Raw genomic sequence first — 18,374 nt, 5'->3', positions numbered from 1 at the left:
CTTGCGCCGGGGCGGGGACGGGGCAGGGGCGTGGCCTCGCGTGCGCCAATGGAACCGAGGGGGCGGGATGGTCGCAATTTGGCGCCAAGCTCAGTTCAAAGTCCCTGTGTGGCTAGCAAGCTCCGAGGCTTTTGGTGCCGCCGTCATGGTTCATACTCTCAACTGCATCGCCGCTGTGTCCCAGAACATGGGCATCGGCAAGAACGGAGACCTGCCTTGGCCCCCGCTCAGGTACCTGCCGGGCCGGGGGTGGTTGGTGTGCAAGCTGCCCTTGATCGAGGCACCTGGATGGGTTGGCGCTGGGGTTGGACTTGCGACCAAAACTGCCAGGGGCTGGGCCAGGCCTTCCTTCCGCGCCAGGAGCCGGGAAGCCAAGTTACTGGTTTCCGTCCCGCTCCTGCCGCCCCGCGAGGCGTTTTCCCCGCGGCGCTCTGCCCGGAACAAAGTCCAGTCCTGGAGACCCCAGTTCCTCGCACTTTTTGTCGGGGTGGTAGAGCTGGAGCCCACGGAAAAACGTTCTGAGTCACGCTGTGTTTCTTTAACTTGTAGGAATGAATTCAAGTATTTCCAAAGAATGACCACAACCTCTAAAGCAAAAGGTAACGGGATTTTTAAGTGATCGAGATTCCCCAAGGGTCTTTTTTTACCTGTGCAAATTTTACTTAAAAGTAGTTTTCCATGTTAAGCAGGACCTTCTTTCTGTCTTACCGTTGATCTGTATGGAATTCCCAATGTTTATTAAACTTTTTCAAAAATAAACGTTCTTTGACATTTTATGTGGGTTGCGTACAATTGACGTATTGGACAGATTGGCAACTAGATAGAGGTTGGCTCTGGAGACCAGAGGGGGCCTTTGAAATAGCCGCCGGGAGCGGTAAGGCCTGGACTAAGGCGGTGGCGAGGGTAAAAGTCCAAAGAACGATTACATGATACTCGATTTGGAGATGAAGAAGTTAAAGGTGATGCCAGGAAGGCATCAAGGATGAACTCTGTAGTTTTCAGTTTGAGTCTGGGTGATAGGGAGAATAGGGTGCAATTGTAACTATACTGAGGTGCTTGTAGGATATTCAGGCGCAGGGTACTAGGTGAATTGAGACTTTAAAGAGAAGAGGATAACGAAAGAAAAGAATATGGGATTAGGCAAACTTTTTGACTCGAGGGCCACAGTGGGTTCTTAAACTGGACCGGAGGGCAGGAACAAAAGCATGGATGGAGTGTTTGTGTGAACTAATATAAATTCAAAGTAAACATCATTACATAAAAGGGTACGGTCTTTTTTTTTTTTTTAGTTTTATTCATTTCAAACGTGCCGGATCCGGCCCGCCGGCCGTAGTTTGCCCACGGCTGGATTAGGGGATACCCATTTAAAACCTAAGGTGAATATTTGGTCATAGGAGGAGGAATAGCAGAGTAAACAGGGAAATAGAAAGGAGCAGGTGCAGCATAGCTTGAGCAGAGCAGATACAAGTTCTTGGACTTTGCACTTAGGTCACTGACGGAGACAAAAATGGCAAGAGCTTGAAGCCAAAATATTGAAATGAACCACCCTCTAGAATCCTAAGTAGTCTGACCCTTGATGGTGTGGCTCAGGTGGTTGGGCTTGTCCCATGCACCTAAAGGTTGCTGGTTAGACGCAGATCTGGGCACATGCCCCAGTTGTGAGCTTGACCTCTGGTGAGGCGGGGAGGTGCAGCAGGCAGCCAGTCGATGTTTCTCTCTTTCCCGCTCCCTTCCTCTCTCTCTAAAAATCAATTAAAAATCTTTAAATTATGCCCTAGCCGGTTTGGCTCGGTGGATAGAGCGTCAGCCTGCGGACTGAAGGGTCCCAGGTTCGATTCTGGTCAAGAGCATGTACCTTGGTTGCGGGCACATCCCCAGTAGGGGGTATGCAGGAGGCAGCTGATCGACGTTTCTCTCTCATCGATGTTTCTAAACTCTCTATCTCTCTCTCTTCCTCTCTGTAAAAAATCAATAAAGTATATTTTTAAAAATCTTTAGATTAAAAAAAAAATCCTAAGTAGTCTGGAAATAGGAAACAAAATATGGAAAAATGCCTAGTCTTACTACTTGTCGTTTGTAAATATTAGTGGTTTTTTTAAAAATCAAGCTAATTCAGGAATTATAAATGTGTGTATTCCTTTGATCCAGAGATCTGACTCACAAGGCTTTTTCTCCTAAATTCTACCAGAAATGGAAGCTCTGTATATAAATTTTTTTTAAGGAAAGAGGCACAAATTGGAAGTATTTTATTTTATTCTTGCAAAATATGTCTGCATTTTATTTTGTTTTATATATGTATTTTTTATTGTTGACAGTATTTCAGATATTTCCCATTTCCTCCCCCTTTACCTCTCTCCACCCAACCCCTACCCACCCACCCCCAGGTCTTCCAAATTGAAGGTATTTTAGCTAATTGAATGGAATATTAAGCAGTTATATTTAAAAGTATGACTATTATTGTAAATCTACAAAGTACACAAACATGAGTACTATTGTATTAAAAGTACAGTTGAACAGTACTTTTTAGATGTCAAACATTGTTCAAAGTCTTCAATCCCCACAATCCTAGAAGTATGAACTAGTATGTTATCTCCATTTTGTAGATAAGGACAGTAAGGCACAGAAGATTAACAAGACCTGCTTAGTAGATAACAGAATCTTTGCTTTTCACTACTATATTATACATGACTGCAATTGATTAAAACTATATTGCATATAAATTGGATAAAGCCAAAGGGGAAAATTACTATATTTAGATAATGGGCGATAAATGATAAATTTTGGTAAGGCTGTTAAAATTTTTAATTTTTTTAAAGCAGTCCCACTAGATGTCAATATGATAATTATATAAATACATACATACAAATATATGAATATATATACACATATATACTCCCAAAATATATCTCTTCTCTCTGTGATTTTATAGGTAAACAGAATTTGGTGATTATGGGTAGGAAGACCTGGTTCTCCATTCCCAAGAAGAATCGGCCTTTAAAGGACAGGATTAATTTAGTTCTCAGTAGAGAACTCAAGTAAGTACTACCACATAAATTCAGCACAAGAAAACCATGTCCCATTTCTTATGCTGAGGTCAGTATATGACAAAATAAAATACTATGAATGTAGCTATTGATGAAGCTGCTTAATACTACATAGGTGATTACAGAAAATGAATAATCAGTTACAACTTATTCTGCTGCCTAAGTGGGTGATTTCATCACCTTAAAAAGTTGCATTAAATCTACTATGATAACAGAATTGCAGGTTTCCTTGAACCATTACTCATTCAATTCAGAAGGGTCAAATATCAGTTATAAAATGTAAATTAATAAATCTTTTCAGTTGCACAAAGAATCAAAATACATATTTTTTGTACAGCCAATTGTCCTCTGCTATGAATTTTTCTGCCCTCCAGGCTAATAGAGTTAGTTCCTGTTGCCTGAAAATGAACAGGAGCAGGGGAGGAGGTTTAATAGCATTAAAACTACCTATGAAATCAACTCCAGTGCTTTTGCCTTCACCGTAGCTTCCATGTCATTTATCCCACTTGTGATATATCCTGATTTCTATATTTTTGTTGTTGTTTACATTGGTCCTAACCCACGAAAATAATTCTCTGAACCTCGGGGGTCTGTTTGTTTGGGGGAGTGATTGGCCTGAATTAGACCTTAAGGAAAAGTTTGGGATTGGCATGGTACTTGTTGTTTCTTGAACTACTAATGTGATCATAACAATAACTTACAGTGAATTGGATTACACATGTGGGGGCTGGCTGGGCAAGTCCAAAATTTGTAGGGCAGGCCATCAGGAAGGGGAGGCTAGCACTCTTCAAGGGCTGAAGCAGATGTCTGCAGGTGAAATTTCTGCAGAGAAGCCTCAGCTCTGTTTTTAAGGCTTTTCACCTGATTGAATCCCACCCAGATTAAAGCGACCCATTCTCAACTTGAGTCACATTTATAAAACACCTTTACAGCAACACCTAGATTAGAACAGGACTATAGCCTAGCCAAGTGAACACATCAAAGACCATCAAACCATAGGAAGGAAAAAACTTGACACCAACATAGGCTAATCGGGTTCAGGCTTCTATAGATTTTTTCACAGATCCCTCCTAAAATAGCATAGGTAAAAACCTGGGAGAAAGTATACGAGAATATTTGCATTGCTTGTCTTTGGGTGATGGGGAATATATTGATATTAGAGGCCGGTTGCACGAAGAGATTCGTGCAATAGGCTTTCCCTTCCCCTGGCTGCCAGCACTGGTTTTCCTCCGGCACTTGGGACCCAGGCCTTCGCTCCAGCCGGAGTCGCCTTTGGTCTTCGCTCCGCCACTTCGCACCTACGTATGCAAATTAACCACCATCTTTGTTGTGTTAATTTGCATACTCTTCTGATTGGATGGTTAGTGTAGTGAAGGTACGGTCAGTTTACCTGTTTGTCTATTATTAGGTAAGATGCATCTTGCCATTTTCCTCAATTTTCATACTGTTCTCTTTCTCCTGGTTGCTAGGATATTCTGATTACCCTCTACTTGGTATAATCCAAGTTTACAGACTGTATTGCCATTTCCAGGAACTTGTTAATAACATATTCTTGAATACTAAAGTTTATTTATGGCTAGCTTGAGGTAAAACAAACAAATCTCAGTGGGAGAGATGTTCATTTGAGACAGCAAATCTCCTCAAACGATAAGTCTAATTTCTTTATGACCCCCCTGTGCTATGTGTAATTGGGTCCGGTTGTTAAATATATATTTATATAAAATATTTGTTGGTGTATTTCACTTTTTATTTATAGGCAGAAAATGTAAAGTCGTCATTGTAAGCATACAAAGGAACTAGGGATATCAATTAGGGAAAAAATTTAGAGTTTATTTTTAATCCTGCCTTCTGCTTCCCTGGTCAATTGCTGGTCAGTTCCACACATATCCTAAACACCTACTGTGTACCAGGTATTACTGGATCCTGAATAAAAGGGGAAGGCTTTGCACAAGAAAATCACTATTGCTCCTGCAAATTTTCAGAGACAATCTTTCACCACCAGCCTCTTCCCCATGTGAGAAGAAACTGAATCCTCAACATAATCCCAAAATTTGCTGCCCATACTAGTTATTTTGAGTAGCTATTTACGTAATATGTCTTAGGGGAAAAATGCTTTTTCATGGCTTTCTATACTATCAAGTTGTGGCTTTAAAAAGAATGCTATACAGCCACATTTGGAAAACAAAATGGCACTTTTTCAAAAGGTTAAACATAGAATTATATGGCACAGCAATTCTACTCCGGGTGTATACCCAGGAGAAATGAAAATATATGACCACACAAAAACTTGTACACAGATGTTCACAGCAGCATCATTCATAACATCTAAAAATTGGAAGCATCCCAAATGTTCATCAAAGATAAATAAAATATGCTATATCCATACAATGGAATATTTATTGTCCTACATAATAAAAGGCTAATATGCAAATTGTCCCCTCGACCTGGAGTTTGACCAGGGGGAGGGGCCAGCCATCCCTCCATAGACAACTACTGTTCTGATTTTTTTCCACCATAAATATCTCAAGATATCGGAAGTATTTTCTTTTGATTCACTGTGGACTATACATACACAAATGTGGGTTAAATTATTGGTCATAGGCCATACTGCTGTTAACAGTTTATTGTTGAGAGGATTCCAATTTATATAACAATTTTAGTTTTATAATTATTGTTTCCCATACAGATTATTTAACTAGTATGAATGGCTTTTGTAGAAATTATATGTAATTCTTTCTCTTAACCTCAGGGAACCTCCAAAAGGAGCTCATTTTCTTGCCAAAAGTCTGGATGATGCCTTAAAACTTATTGAGGAACCAGAATTAAAAAATAAAGTGGATATGGTTTGGATAGTAGGAGGCAGTTCCGTTTATAAGGTGAGTAAAGTTATCAATAAACACAAAGAATTTTCCCACTCTACTTTCTTTCAGCTTCCCTGCCATATGTACTTTTTAAGTCTTGAGCAAAGAAGCACATTTCCCTGCTGTAAGTTAGACACATTGTCAATAAAAGTAAGTTTTTAAGTCTTTGCCAGCTTAACTCCAATTCAACATAGTTAATGTTTCCAATTTAAAAAACATTCTAAATTCTTCCCTTAGAATCGTACTGGACTGCACTGTTTTCTATTCCCTGGATGTGCATTGATACACTGAGTTAGCCCTGTTTCTTCGAGGATTAATGTCTCTTACTGAGAAAGCGATGGGGCTCTCAGTTGATATACCCTGACCAGTATATGAATTTGTTAAAAGCAGAAAACTTTGCCTCAAAAATTTTCATATAATGTGAGGGTATGCAAAAAGCATTATTTTATGTCATAGGTAAGTAAAAGAAAATATTCATTCTTCTTAACAGCAAATGACTTACAGCTTTCAAAAATTTTGAGGAAAGTAAAAGGAATTTTTCTACGCTTTTAAAACACTCAATGCCCTAACCGGTTTGGCTCAATGGATAGAGCGTTGGCCTGTGGATTGAAGGGTCCCAGGTTCGATTCCCGTCAAGGGCATGTACCTTGGTTACAGGCACATCCCCAGTTGGGGGTTTGCAGGAGGCAACTGATTGATGTTTCTCTCTCATTGATGTTTCTCACTCTCTATCCCTCTCCCTTCCTCTCTGTAAAAAAAAAAAAAATCAATAAAATATATTTTTGAAAAATAAATAAAAATAAAGCACTCAAGAAAGATTAATATTTATGGGAAGGAAAAAAATCAGCTCCTACCCTTTGGGGGCTTGTGGTAATATGTGCACTGAAATTATTTGAGAAAGAAGACATATACCAGGATCTTAGATGGGATTACAAAAACTGTTTCTTAGGTTCCTTTTCTACAACCTTTTAAACAATATAAATACTTAAAATTAAATTCATTTATATAATTTGATATATCTATGTGTAGTAAATAATAAGGAAGTAGAACCTCCAGGTTATAATTCTGCATTATCCACCTACCTCACATCACACTAGCTTGTAGAACATTTAGGCTTCTCCTTATTGGCCAAAGTGGGTCAATTAGCCTGAGTTTATAAATAAAGTTTCATTGGAACACAGCCACAGCCATTGGTTTTAGTATTGTCTGAGGCTGCATTTGCCTAAAAGAGAAACCACATGGCCCACAAAGCCTAAAATATTTACTATCTGACCCTTTACAGAAAAGGTTTGCCAAACATCATAAACTTTGATACAGACTTTCAAAAGCTGCAGTGGTTAGTCCGGCTCAATTTTCCTAAATTTTGGTACAGCAAGAATTGGTATAATATCTACTTGTTTGGGTCAAGAGAATAAATGATATAATACTCTAAGCTGTAGTAAAGTAAAATTTGTTCTGTGCCCTTATTTGGAATTTTAAATACAACAAACACTTAAAATTATATATATATATATATATATATATATTTTTTTTTTTTTTTTTTTCCCCAGGCCTCCCCAAGCTTTTATTGCTATGGGATAGCCCTTAGGCAGGGAGGTTCCAGTGACACACAGACTATCTTATCAATAAGGATTTACATGAGTAAAGGTGGGGAGGATGCTTCAGCTACCATTATCTAGATTAGCTGGGTGGTGCACAGCTCCAACCTTTGCTAGGGCTTCAAAGGTCACCAGCTTTTGGGGTCTCTACGCTTCTCTGCTAGTGAAGACAATAGGTGGTCTCTGACATCTCCCCCTTCTTTTTTCCTTAAAAAATCTTGTATCTGTAGACCAGAAATAAACATATAAGAACAGAAAATGTTTAAGTCCCAATTCCAATGTCCAACAGTTCTGAGTCCAAGTTTCAATGTCCTACAGTTCATGTGTACATGCCAGCAATGATATGCTAGTTCTGGATGGTGGATAAATGGTGGCAATGCAGGTCCGACCCTCTCTGGTTTGGTCCTGGGCAACCTGCAGTGACGCACATGGCAAGGCATCTTCACCATCTCCATCTCTGAACTGTCTCTCCTGTCTTTGTGGCTGGAGCAACCTGGTCAGTTGGGATCTGTTGTTGCAGGAATCCACATGGTCTGGGAGCTGTTCTTCTGAAAATACACAAACGTATTCTCGACCAAAGGTTAATAAAGAAAACCTTACTTGGGGTCTTTTCTTTAAAATGATCTTCCCCTGGCTTTCCCTGACACTATGTGTGTTTTCCTGGGTGTCTCGCTGTTAGCATTATAAATGAAAAATTTTATCTAAATTTAATTTAGTTACAGGATATTTTTCTTTACATGGTATTTTTCCACTATTCCCCCCTTTTTTTATTTAATTATTAAGAGGATTTTTGGAAAATTTATAATGCAGTCTAGATAACTTTAAATTCTTGAGCCAATTTTAATTAATCTGAAAACTTGACTACTATTTTACTGTCAAATTTAATACTCTAACATCAATCTTAGTTTACACTGTAAATATTAATGGAAAAGATTATTTTTCATCCTTGAGAAGTCCCTGAGCATTCCTGTTAGGCTGGATTTAGATATAGGTAGCTGCTGTTAGCCAAGTTTCTTATCTGAGTCCCAATCTGAGCTGGACCAAGTCTCTTTCTGTTATCTGGGTCCCGATCTGGGCTGGGCATGGGAAGCGATAAGCAGCCATGGGGGCAGGAGACATCCCTCAGAAGGGGCGAGTGTTCAAGCCCCTGCATAATTGGGGGGGTGAGGCTCTGTGCCCCACCTCTGTTGACCCCCAAGTTCTCTCTTGAGGCCCCTCTGTGACTGTGCTTGTCTTAGGTCGTTCCTCCCTGAGGAATCTTACCCATATTTGACTAACCAGCCATCCTCCGGGGCCAAGCAGGGTGATGTGAGGTTCTGTCTCCTTGGTAGCCTATGCCCCTGTGGCCTCCATGCCCAGCAACTGCCTTTGGATCCCCTCGCCTGCTGGCGGGGCCCCAGCATTGATCATGGGGAACCCAGGTTTCTTCTACAGAGAGGGCCCAGCTCACACCATTGGGCGAGAGACAGATCCATGGCACCAGCCACCATGACCTCAGCAAGAACAGAGAACTCGGGCAACAGCTGGGGGCAATTGAATTGTGAGAAGAGGGACCTTCTTGGCAAATAGGTCAAGAGAGGTCAATACAGAATGCTCAAGTGCCTTCCCAGGGGGCCCTCCACACAGTGGAAGGGAATAAATCCTTTCATATCCTTATTAAATTGCTGCCAAACATTCAAAAAATTAGTTCGTAAGTTTGTTTGGGATAAATGTACAATATACTGTTGTACATTGTAGAAAAATACCATGTAATGATATTCTTTGCTCTAGGTCATGGTAATTCAATTTTAAACTGGCTGTCTCAAGTTTTGGAATGAGGAACCTGGTTTGCAAAAAAGAGCAGTTTACAGAAGCAGAAACAGCATGCTATCCAAATTACAGTTTGGGGTAAACACATTAACTAGAATCCTTGGGTAACCTGGGTTAAACGTAGGTGCGTTATCTAAATTACAGTTTTGGGTCTAGAACCCTTGGGTGACTTGAGTTAAACTTAGGCACTTTATCTAAATTACAGTTTTGGGTCTAGAGCCCTTGGGTGACCTGGGTCAAACTTAGGTATGTTATCTAAATCACAGTTTTGGGTCTCCAAAACACTTAGTCAACAAGGACACGTTAACCGGAGCCCTCTGACCTTGGGACAACTGTGCTGTCCTTCCCAGGTAAAGGAGAATGCACTCTCCAAGACCAACATGAAACTATGGTTTTTACCTGAGATAATTGTTACCATACTTCACTTTACCGTGCCCCAGATGGTCTCTGGGCTGTCTGGCTCATCTTCCTCCTGCTCCTCATCTTCAGTAGACTGCTTCGAGTCGCTGCTCTCTGTGGCTTTTGCAGCTGCATAGTGTAGCTCCAGGCACAAGGTCCTCATTAGTTTGGTTAGTTTCTCTCTTGGATTCCTGTTGTAGCTTAATATTTCTTTACGGTAACTTCTTTGTTCCTCACCTTGCCCGTGAAACTTCATTTTTTCACTCTAGCAAAACCCTCACTTCCAGATTACCTGTTCAGGCACCAGATGTTGTTGATGTGTTTTCCCTCCACGTTCCGCGTGGTTCGGAGTTTGGGGTCTGGAAGAGGAGCCGCACACCGATGAAAGAAAGGAGACAAAAGACAAGAGATAATTTGGAAATATTGGGGAGCCAGGTGGGCAAGTCCAACTCAAGGAGAAGGACTTCCCCTGAGGACTTCCCTTAAAATTATATTTATATATGTTTTTTTTTTCTTTTTCAAGCCAGAGTTATTGCTTTCTTGGAGCTGCAGCTAGGACTCATGACTTTTTATCAACAGTATTATAGGCGTTAGTTAGAAAAGTCATTAACAATATGAGGCCAAATACAATCATTAGCAACAAGAGGCAGAATAAATTACCTGCTAGCATTGTAACTATCTCCTGGGGAAATGGAAACATTATTAAATTTTGTGTAAATGTACCAACCAACTGGGCCCTTGATGTTTTTATTAGGCAAAGTCTTGTGAAAGTGTACTATCTTATCTATTTACTAGAGGCCCAATGCACGAAGATTCATGCAAGAATGAGCCTTCCTTCCCCTGGCTGCCAGCACCGCCTTCGCTCTGGCCCGGAGCCACCTTTCTGCCTTTCCATGCTGCGCAGAGGCCCAGAGTGACTGGGGTGGCGCCTGCATATGCAAGTTAACCTGCCATCTTTGTTGGGTTAATTTGCATACTCACTCCTGGTGGGCGTTGTGAAGGAACGGTCAATTTGCATCTTTCTCTTTTATTAGTGTAGAGATATATATGTAATTTTTTCTATAGCCAGTAACTAGACAATTCAGGGTTCTTAATTCCTAAGCAACCACCAAAGAAGAGACAAAACTGAACGATTAAATGAAAAAAGAGTTCATATAAGCAAACTTGAGGCCAGAATATATTTTAACTCACTCTTATAATTAGATATAATGACTAGTACCATTCTCAACATAAATAAGACTACTTTGCAGGGCTCTAAAGTAAAGAATGGGATATTTAAATAGCATTCTTTAATACCTGGTACAAATTTGACTATATAATTAAAACACAAAAATCTCGAGTTCTGTTTCTTTTGACACAGATAATTAAAGGAAATTGATGACTTTTGTTTTATTTCAAAGGAAGCCATGAGCAAGCCCGGCCATCAACGACTTTTTGTGACAAGGATCATGCAGGAATTTGAAAGTGATACATTTTTCCCAGAAATTGATTTGGAGAAATATAAACTTCTCCCAGAGTAAGTAAAATGTTATATATTATTCTGAAGCACTTTTGGATTTACAGCTTAAGCATTATAGGAAAGGTCCCAGCCAGCGTGGCTTAGTGGTTGAACTTTTATCTATGAGCCAGGCGGCCACGGTTCAATTCCTGGTCAGGGCACATCCCAGGTCATGAGCTTGATCTCCAGTGTGAGGCATTCAGGAGGCAACCAATCAATGATTCTCTCTCATCATTGATATTTCTATCTCTCTCTCCCTCTCCCTTCCTCTCTGAAATTAATAAAAAATATTTTTTTAAAAAAAAAGAATTATAGGAAAGAGTATGTCTCTCAGATTGAATTTGGGGTAGTAATGTTTTTATAGGCAAATACTATAGAAAATTATTGGAATTCTGCTTTAACAGACTTGGGAATGTTCAAGTTTTAATGATTTTACTGAAATCTAGAGTAGTCCTTAGTCCATTCTATGGGAATTGTATTCAGCATCAAACACTGTCCTGAGCATTGGGGAAAGAGTGTTTACCAAAACAGATGCTTGGGGCGTTGGTGGTATAGTGGTTAGCATAGCTGCCTTCCAAAACAGATGCTATTCACTATTCTCCAGATTACATTTTTGTAGTAGAGAGTTAGAGTGGCAAATCCTATATAATAAAGAGCTAATATGCAAATGGTTGTCACGCCCTTGTGCCCTCACGCCGGGACCGGGACACCTGAGGCCGCGCCCCCTACCCAGTTGGGCTTGACAGGGGACCTGAGGCTGCACCCTCCACCCAGCGGGACTTGATGAGGGGCCTGAAACTGCGCCACCCTGCCCTGCCAAGCTTGACGGGGGTGGGGCCAGCCGGGTCTGGGTCTCGCACAATTTCAAGGTGCACGTGGGTGGACAGGGACTTGACTCTGGGTCCCATGGTGCACCCCAGATTCTGACAGGAGGGAGATTTTCATATACGTTTTATTAATTTTCTTTCATCTCTGACACTTCTGTTATAGAGAAAGGGCAAATAGCAATATTAAAATATTTCCTCTAATTAATTCCCTTTCAATGTGCATGAATTTCATGCACCAGGCTACTAGTAATAGATTAAACATCAAGAGTTGCTGTGTGGAGAATTGAAGTACTGTGATGTGATAAATACTGTGTGTAGTCTGAGAAGTCCTCTCTGAAGAGTGATGTCTACACCAGCGGTTCTCAACCTGTGGGTCACGACCCTTGGCAGTCGAACGACCATAAGACAGGGGTCACCACAGGGGTCACCTAAGACCATCCTGCATATCAGATATTTACATTACGATTCGTAACAGTAGCAACATTACAGTTATGAAATAGCAATGAAAATAATTTTATGGTTGGGTCACAACATGAGGAACTGTATTTAAAGGGCCAGAAGGTTGAGAACCACTGGTCTACACTGTTATCTGGGAAATTGGGGTATGCTTTTCCCCACTGGGGGCTGGAGGTAGGGCCCCTACAATATCTCTAGGAAAAGAATTTTCCAAGACTCACATGGGAAGATGAATGATTTTTATTTGTGTGGAATTACATCCCTGCATTTCCAAAGCCCCATTCCAGTCATGGAAGAAGTGTAGCTGGGGTTTCAATAGAGCTAGAAGCAAAACCAGTGTCCAGAGTTTCTGTTCCATGTTGCATCAGGGTCCATTTCAACATCAGGCTAGTTACAGTCCATTAGTCCACTTCTGTGGGGGGTCAGCCATGTGGGCCAATGCCAGGGAGCAGGAGCAAGAGAGCCCTGCAAGCCAGGAGCCAAGAGTAACAGGCCAAGGGAAACCAAGAAAGCAAACTCATTTGTTTAGAGCAGTGGTTCTCAACCTGTGGGTCGCGACCCCTTTGGGGGTCAAACGACCCTTTCACAGGGGTCGCCTAAGACCATTGGAAAATACATATATAATTACATACTGTTTACAGTAGCAAAATTATAGTTATGAAGTAGTAGCAAAAATAATTTTATAGTTGGGGGTCACCACAACATGAAGAACTGTATTAAAGGGTCACGGCATTACGAAGGTTGAGAACCCCTGGTTTAGAGGATTAAATACTCCAATTTCTCGCCCTTGAGGTGGCCACGCCCATTCTGTCCAATGACCTGTTCCCAGGCCAGACTGACAGGCACCTTCCCAAGGACACCCCAACTTTATTGGGCATGCATCTATTCTCCCTGTCCTGTACCTTCCCCCAGCTATTTTCAAGGAATAGACCAGTGGCTCCCTAGGGAGTGTAAAGCTTTAGGTTCCTGGTGGAGCTGCCTAAATGACATGCCTATAATATTTGGCCTTCCCTTTGCTCTCTCCTGTAATTAATAACGAGGTTAGTTATAACAGTTTTATTACTAGGATCTAAATGACAGGAAAGAGCATTCCAGGAACCAGAAATAGCCAGTGCAGAGACCCAATGATGGGAACAAGCTTGGCATGTTCCCTGAGCCTTGAAAGCCACTGAGGGCATTGTGAGCAAGGGGAAGACCCAAAGGGATCAGACCCAATGCAGGGTAGGAGGTTCTGAAGTGAGTGATGTTGTTCTAGCTGTTTATGGAGAATGGGCTAGAGCAGGGGTCCTCAAACTTTTTAAACAGGGGGCCAGTTCACTGTCCCTCAGACCGTTGGAGGGCCGGACTATAGTTTAAAAAAAACTATGAACAAATTCCTATGCACACTGCACATATCTTATTTTGAAGTAAAAAAACAAAACGGGAACAAATACAGTATTTGTATTTGCATGTGGCCCGCGGGCCGTACTTGAGGACCCCTGGGCTAGAGGGAAGTGAAGCTGGGAAACCAGTTAGTTGCAGTAGTTCAGATGAAAGATGAAGGGACTTAGATAGCAGTGGTGGGGATGGAAAGAAGAGATTACACTTGCTTTACCATGTAGTAGTGATTTTAGCATGAAACTGCCTGATTTTGAAAACTTGTAGCATTTTAGTTTAAAAGAACTTTTCAGCTTTAAGATTAATTATATCAACTCTTACATTAAGTCTGTGGTCTGGTATAATGTAAGGAACGAGTCCAAGTTCATTCTTTTGTAAGTGGCTATCCAGTTGTCCTAGCACTGTTTGTTGAAAAGACTACTCTTTCCCCCATTAAATTGTTTTGACACCCTTATCAAAAATCAGTGGACCATTGCCCTGGCCAGTGTGGCTCAGTTGGTTGAGCATTGTCCTGTGCACCAAAAAGGTCACCAGCGTGATTCCCCATCAGCGCACATGCCTAGATTGTGGGCTTAATAAATAGTAGGGGCCAAAACCGGTTTGGCTCAGGGGATAGAGCGTCGGCCTGCGGACTGAGGGGTCCTGGGTTCGATTCCGGTCAAGGGCATGTACCTGAGTTGCGGGCACATCCCCAGTGGGAGATGTGCAGGAAGCTGCTGATCGATGTTTCTCTCCCATCGATGTTTCTGGCTCTCTATCTCTCTCCCTTCCTCTCTGTGGAAAATCAATAAAATATATTAAAAAATAAATAAATAGTAGGGGCATGCAGGAGGCATCCAATAGATGTTGCACTCTCATACCTATGTTCCTCTCTCTCTCTCAAAAATCAATAAACTGTTCTTTTAAAATTTTGTTTTAATTGATACATTATTTAATTATATATATATTTCTTTTACAGGTACCCAGGTGTTCTTTCTGATGTCCAGGAGGAAAAAGGCATTAAGTACAAATTTGAAGTATATGAAAAGAATGAGTAATGTGAAGGTGTTGTCTGATTCATTTCAAGTTGTTCCCCATCCCCTCCAAACAATTATGTATTTAACATTAGAGAAAGATATTTCTGTTACTTAGATCTGTGGATAATTATTTCTAAGCAATGTATTTCTATTAATTAGTTTTAATCTCAACCACAACATTTGTGAAACATCTGTTGTTGTAACTGTCTGAATCCTTAAGAAATTCTGAGGATTAGGTCCCTAGCACCTGCCTACAGTCATATATGCCAAGAAACCACAGTGGGAGAATCCCCTGGTAGCATTAGTTACCTATAAAGAAAGGAGCTGGCCAAATTTGTCCAAATGTCAGAAATGGATTGTAAACAGAAGAATTAGAACTTAGATACTAAAAAAGAAGTAGATCAATCAAAACAGGGACCAGAATTACTCTATGCATATCACACTTCTGAAAAAAGTTCTGTTCACTCAGAATCACTAAGTTGAGAACTACAGTATATCCCATAGGGATAGTAAGAAGCAGGTAGGAGACTACTTTTTTGATGATTAAAAGAAAAGGCCTGAGACCTTTAAAAACTTTGTTTGTAATCTTGGGTGAGATGCCATGGGATGTTACACTGATTGAATAAGAATAGGCTGCTCTTCACACACAAAAGGTAATCTAATAACAAGCATATGGCTTAAAATTAAAAGTTAAAAGAAACCAAAATTAATAAGATAGAAAATAAATTTCACATAATTAAAAAATTAAAACTTGTTTTATCCCTCATGTTAAAATTTGGATTTTTAGGTATCCAAAGAAATAGCATTTTAAGGGTAAAAGTTAACGATATCAATTAAAATTCAAAATAACCTGGGTTTGGACACAGAACCTCTAGAAATTAATCCTGAACAAAGAGATGGGCCCAAGAGTATTTGTTGCACCATTTTTTAAAATTTGAAATTATGCTGTAACTGTTGACAGATAGTATCCGCAGTTGGGTGCATTATTTTTATGCATTAGGTATGTCTATTATGATTCAGTTTTTTGAACTATTATGTGCTTAGTTTCATGAAAAATTAATTAAGGTGATAAATTGAGCCCTTTACATTCAGCAGTAGAATTGGGATACAGAATATCAGGAGTAAAAAGGAATTTCCTAAAAATCTTTCATAGAGAAAAAAAAGAGATCACACAGAATAGAAATCAGTTCTGCATAAGACTTACAAACCACAAGAAAATAATGGGCCTGACTGGTTTGGCTCAGTGGATAGAGCGTCGGCCTGTGGACGCAAGGGTCCCAGCTTTGATTCCGGTCAAAGGCATGTACCTTGGTAGCAGGCACATCCCCAGTAGGGGGTGTGCAGGAGGCAGCTGATGGATGTTTCTCTCATCGATGTTTCTAACTCTATCCCTCTCCCTTCCTCTCTGTAAAAAAAAAAATCAATAAAATATATTTTTTTTAAATATATTTTATTGATTTTTTACAGAGAGGAAGGGAGAGAGATAGAGACCTAGAAACATCGATGAGAGAGAAACATCGATCAGCTGCCTCCTGCACATCTCCTACTGGGGATATGCCCGCAACCCAGGTACATGCCCTTGACCGGAATCGAACCTGGGACCTTTCAGTCCACAGGCCGACGCTCTATCCACTGAGCCAAACCGGTTTCGGCAATAAAATATATTTTAAAAAAAATAATAATAATGGAGCTCTCTGCAAGGAACATAATCAGAAAATTATTAGTATCCAGAATTTTTAGAACTCATATATTAATAAGAAAAAGAAGCAAGCCATTCAGAGAAGAGGAAACACAAATGTCATAAATACATGCACAGACATGCATTCCCACTAGTAATTGAAGAAATGCACATTAAAACTTCAAAAGGGAACCATTCCATGTGCACCAGAGGTGGCCTTCTCACCAGTACTTGACACTCAGCCTTTTAAAATGCTGACGAGATTTATTAAGAATGAAGATGCACACACCCTTTGACCCAGCAATTTTACACACAGATAAATACCAAGATAAGACCTTCTACATATATATCAAGAGATTTGTAGAAATATGTTGCAGCCTTGTTTGTAATAGTGAAAAACTAAAAACAACCTGAAAGGCCAGTGACAGGAAAATGCATACATGACTGTCTTAGATTGGGTTTCCCCCAAAAGCAGATCCCAAGACTAAAATTTAAATGCAAGCACAGGTTGGTATATGGAAAAGTGAAACTGGGAAGGTAAGCCAGTTCAAGGTCAATGAGCAGATTTCCACTGGATAACAAGCTGGGTACTGCTGGGATATCTGGGAAATGGAGGGGAAGAGAACTGGAGTATTTATCCCCTACTCATCATTGTTTGAGGGCTGTTCACAGGGTCACCCATTCCCTGCCCTCTGATGGGCTGAACATACTTCAGCTGCTGGCTAGATCCCCAGTGTTTGCATTAAGAAGCTACTGACAAGCACAGGACCAGTGAATGCTAAACACCTAAACCAATTCCATATGTTTATGATTAACTATGTGTGTTAAGATCTTCTTACTTTTTATGTAGTAAAAAGTATAAAGCCACACATAGTTTCTTAAATATTTTACAATGTAAAAAAATACAGAAGCAGAAAGACCAATTAGAAGTTCAGGTAAGAGATAATGGCAACTTGGACCAGGGGGTTGAGTATAGTGAAGAAATTGTGATTCAGGATATACTTTTAAGTTGGAGGTAATGGGATTTTCTGATAGAGTTTGATTTTAATTTTGGACCCACCAAATTTGAGATGCTTGGAAGGAAAGAAGGCAGGAGAGGGGAATAAAAGAAAAAACAGAATCGTACCTTAACTTCTGAGAACAAAGTTATTTTCACTGATAAATCTATACTCAAGCAAATGATCAAGGACAATTGAGGTTAGGGAGAGATAGAGCAGGGGACTTTTATTTTATTTTTTAAAATATATTTTATTGATATATTTTTTTTTACAGAGAGGAAGGGAGAAGAATAGAGTTAGCAACATGGATGCGAGAGAAACATCGATCAGCTGCCTCTTGCACACCCCCTACTGGGGATGTGCCCGCAACCAATGTACATGCCCCTAACCAGAATCAAACATGGGACCCTTCAGTCCGCAGGCCTATGCTCTATCCACTGAGCCAAACCGGTTAGGGTGAGCAGGGGACTTTTTAGTTGTCACTTAGACTTTTGAGACCATTTGATTTTATATAACCATTTTCATGTATTTCTTTAATAAATACAATTATTTCTTGTTATTTAATAAATACAATTATTTCTTAATAAGCACTTATTTCTCATAAGTGCTGGCTTCCTGTTATCTTTGAACACCTTGCATAAAATTTCAAAGGTTCTTATGGCAATTTATCTCCACAGTCAGCTTAAAGATGTAGAAAGGAAAACGAAATTTCCAAGAGTCACACAAATTTCCAAAGACCAGTTATTGGGAAACATCAGCCTTTCTGTCCTGGTAGATTCACATTTGATTAAATCACCAAGTAGTATAGCCTGG

At 40.2% G+C, this 18,374-nt stretch overlaps 1 protein-coding gene across 1 annotated transcript; it reads left to right on the top strand.

Annotated features, from left to right (window-relative positions):
• Positions 1-4: 4 nt before the first annotated feature.
• DHFR (dihydrofolate reductase) lies at positions 5-15,458 on the top strand. Its single transcript, XM_036309191.1, has 6 exons — positions 5-231; positions 550-599; positions 2,930-3,035; positions 5,794-5,920; positions 11,112-11,227; positions 14,828-15,458. The coding sequence occupies exons 1-6, from the start codon at positions 68-70 to the stop codon at positions 14,904-14,906; spliced, it is 642 nt and encodes a 213-aa protein (XP_036165084.1). The 5' UTR covers positions 5-67; the 3' UTR covers positions 14,907-15,458.
• The last annotated feature ends 2,916 nt before the right edge of the window (positions 15,459-18,374 follow it).

This window comes from Myotis myotis, unplaced genomic scaffold, assembly GCF_014108235.1.
Source record: "Myotis myotis isolate mMyoMyo1 unplaced genomic scaffold, mMyoMyo1.p scaffold_m19_p_5, whole genome shotgun sequence".
Lineage (NCBI taxonomy): Eukaryota > Metazoa > Chordata > Mammalia > Chiroptera > Vespertilionidae > Myotis > Myotis myotis.
The sequence above is the reverse complement of the archived record's forward strand: the minus strand, read 5'-3'. Positions and strand labels throughout refer to the sequence as shown.

What these genes read in the sequence shown, in the direction of transcription:
- DHFR (XM_036309191.1), top strand. Translation starts at nt 68, where the DNA reads ATGGTCGCAATTTGGCGCCAAGCTCAGTTCAAAGTCCCTGTGTGGCTA. An exon ending in CTGCCTTGGCCCCCGCTCAG is followed by an intron (nt 232 to 549) that starts GTACCTGCCGGG and finishes TTTAACTTGTAG; the next exon opens with GAATGAATTCAAGTATTTCC. An exon ending in CACAACCTCTAAAGCAAAAG is followed by an intron (nt 600 to 2,929) that starts GTAACGGGATTT and finishes GTGATTTTATAG; the next exon opens with GTAAACAGAATTTGGTGATT.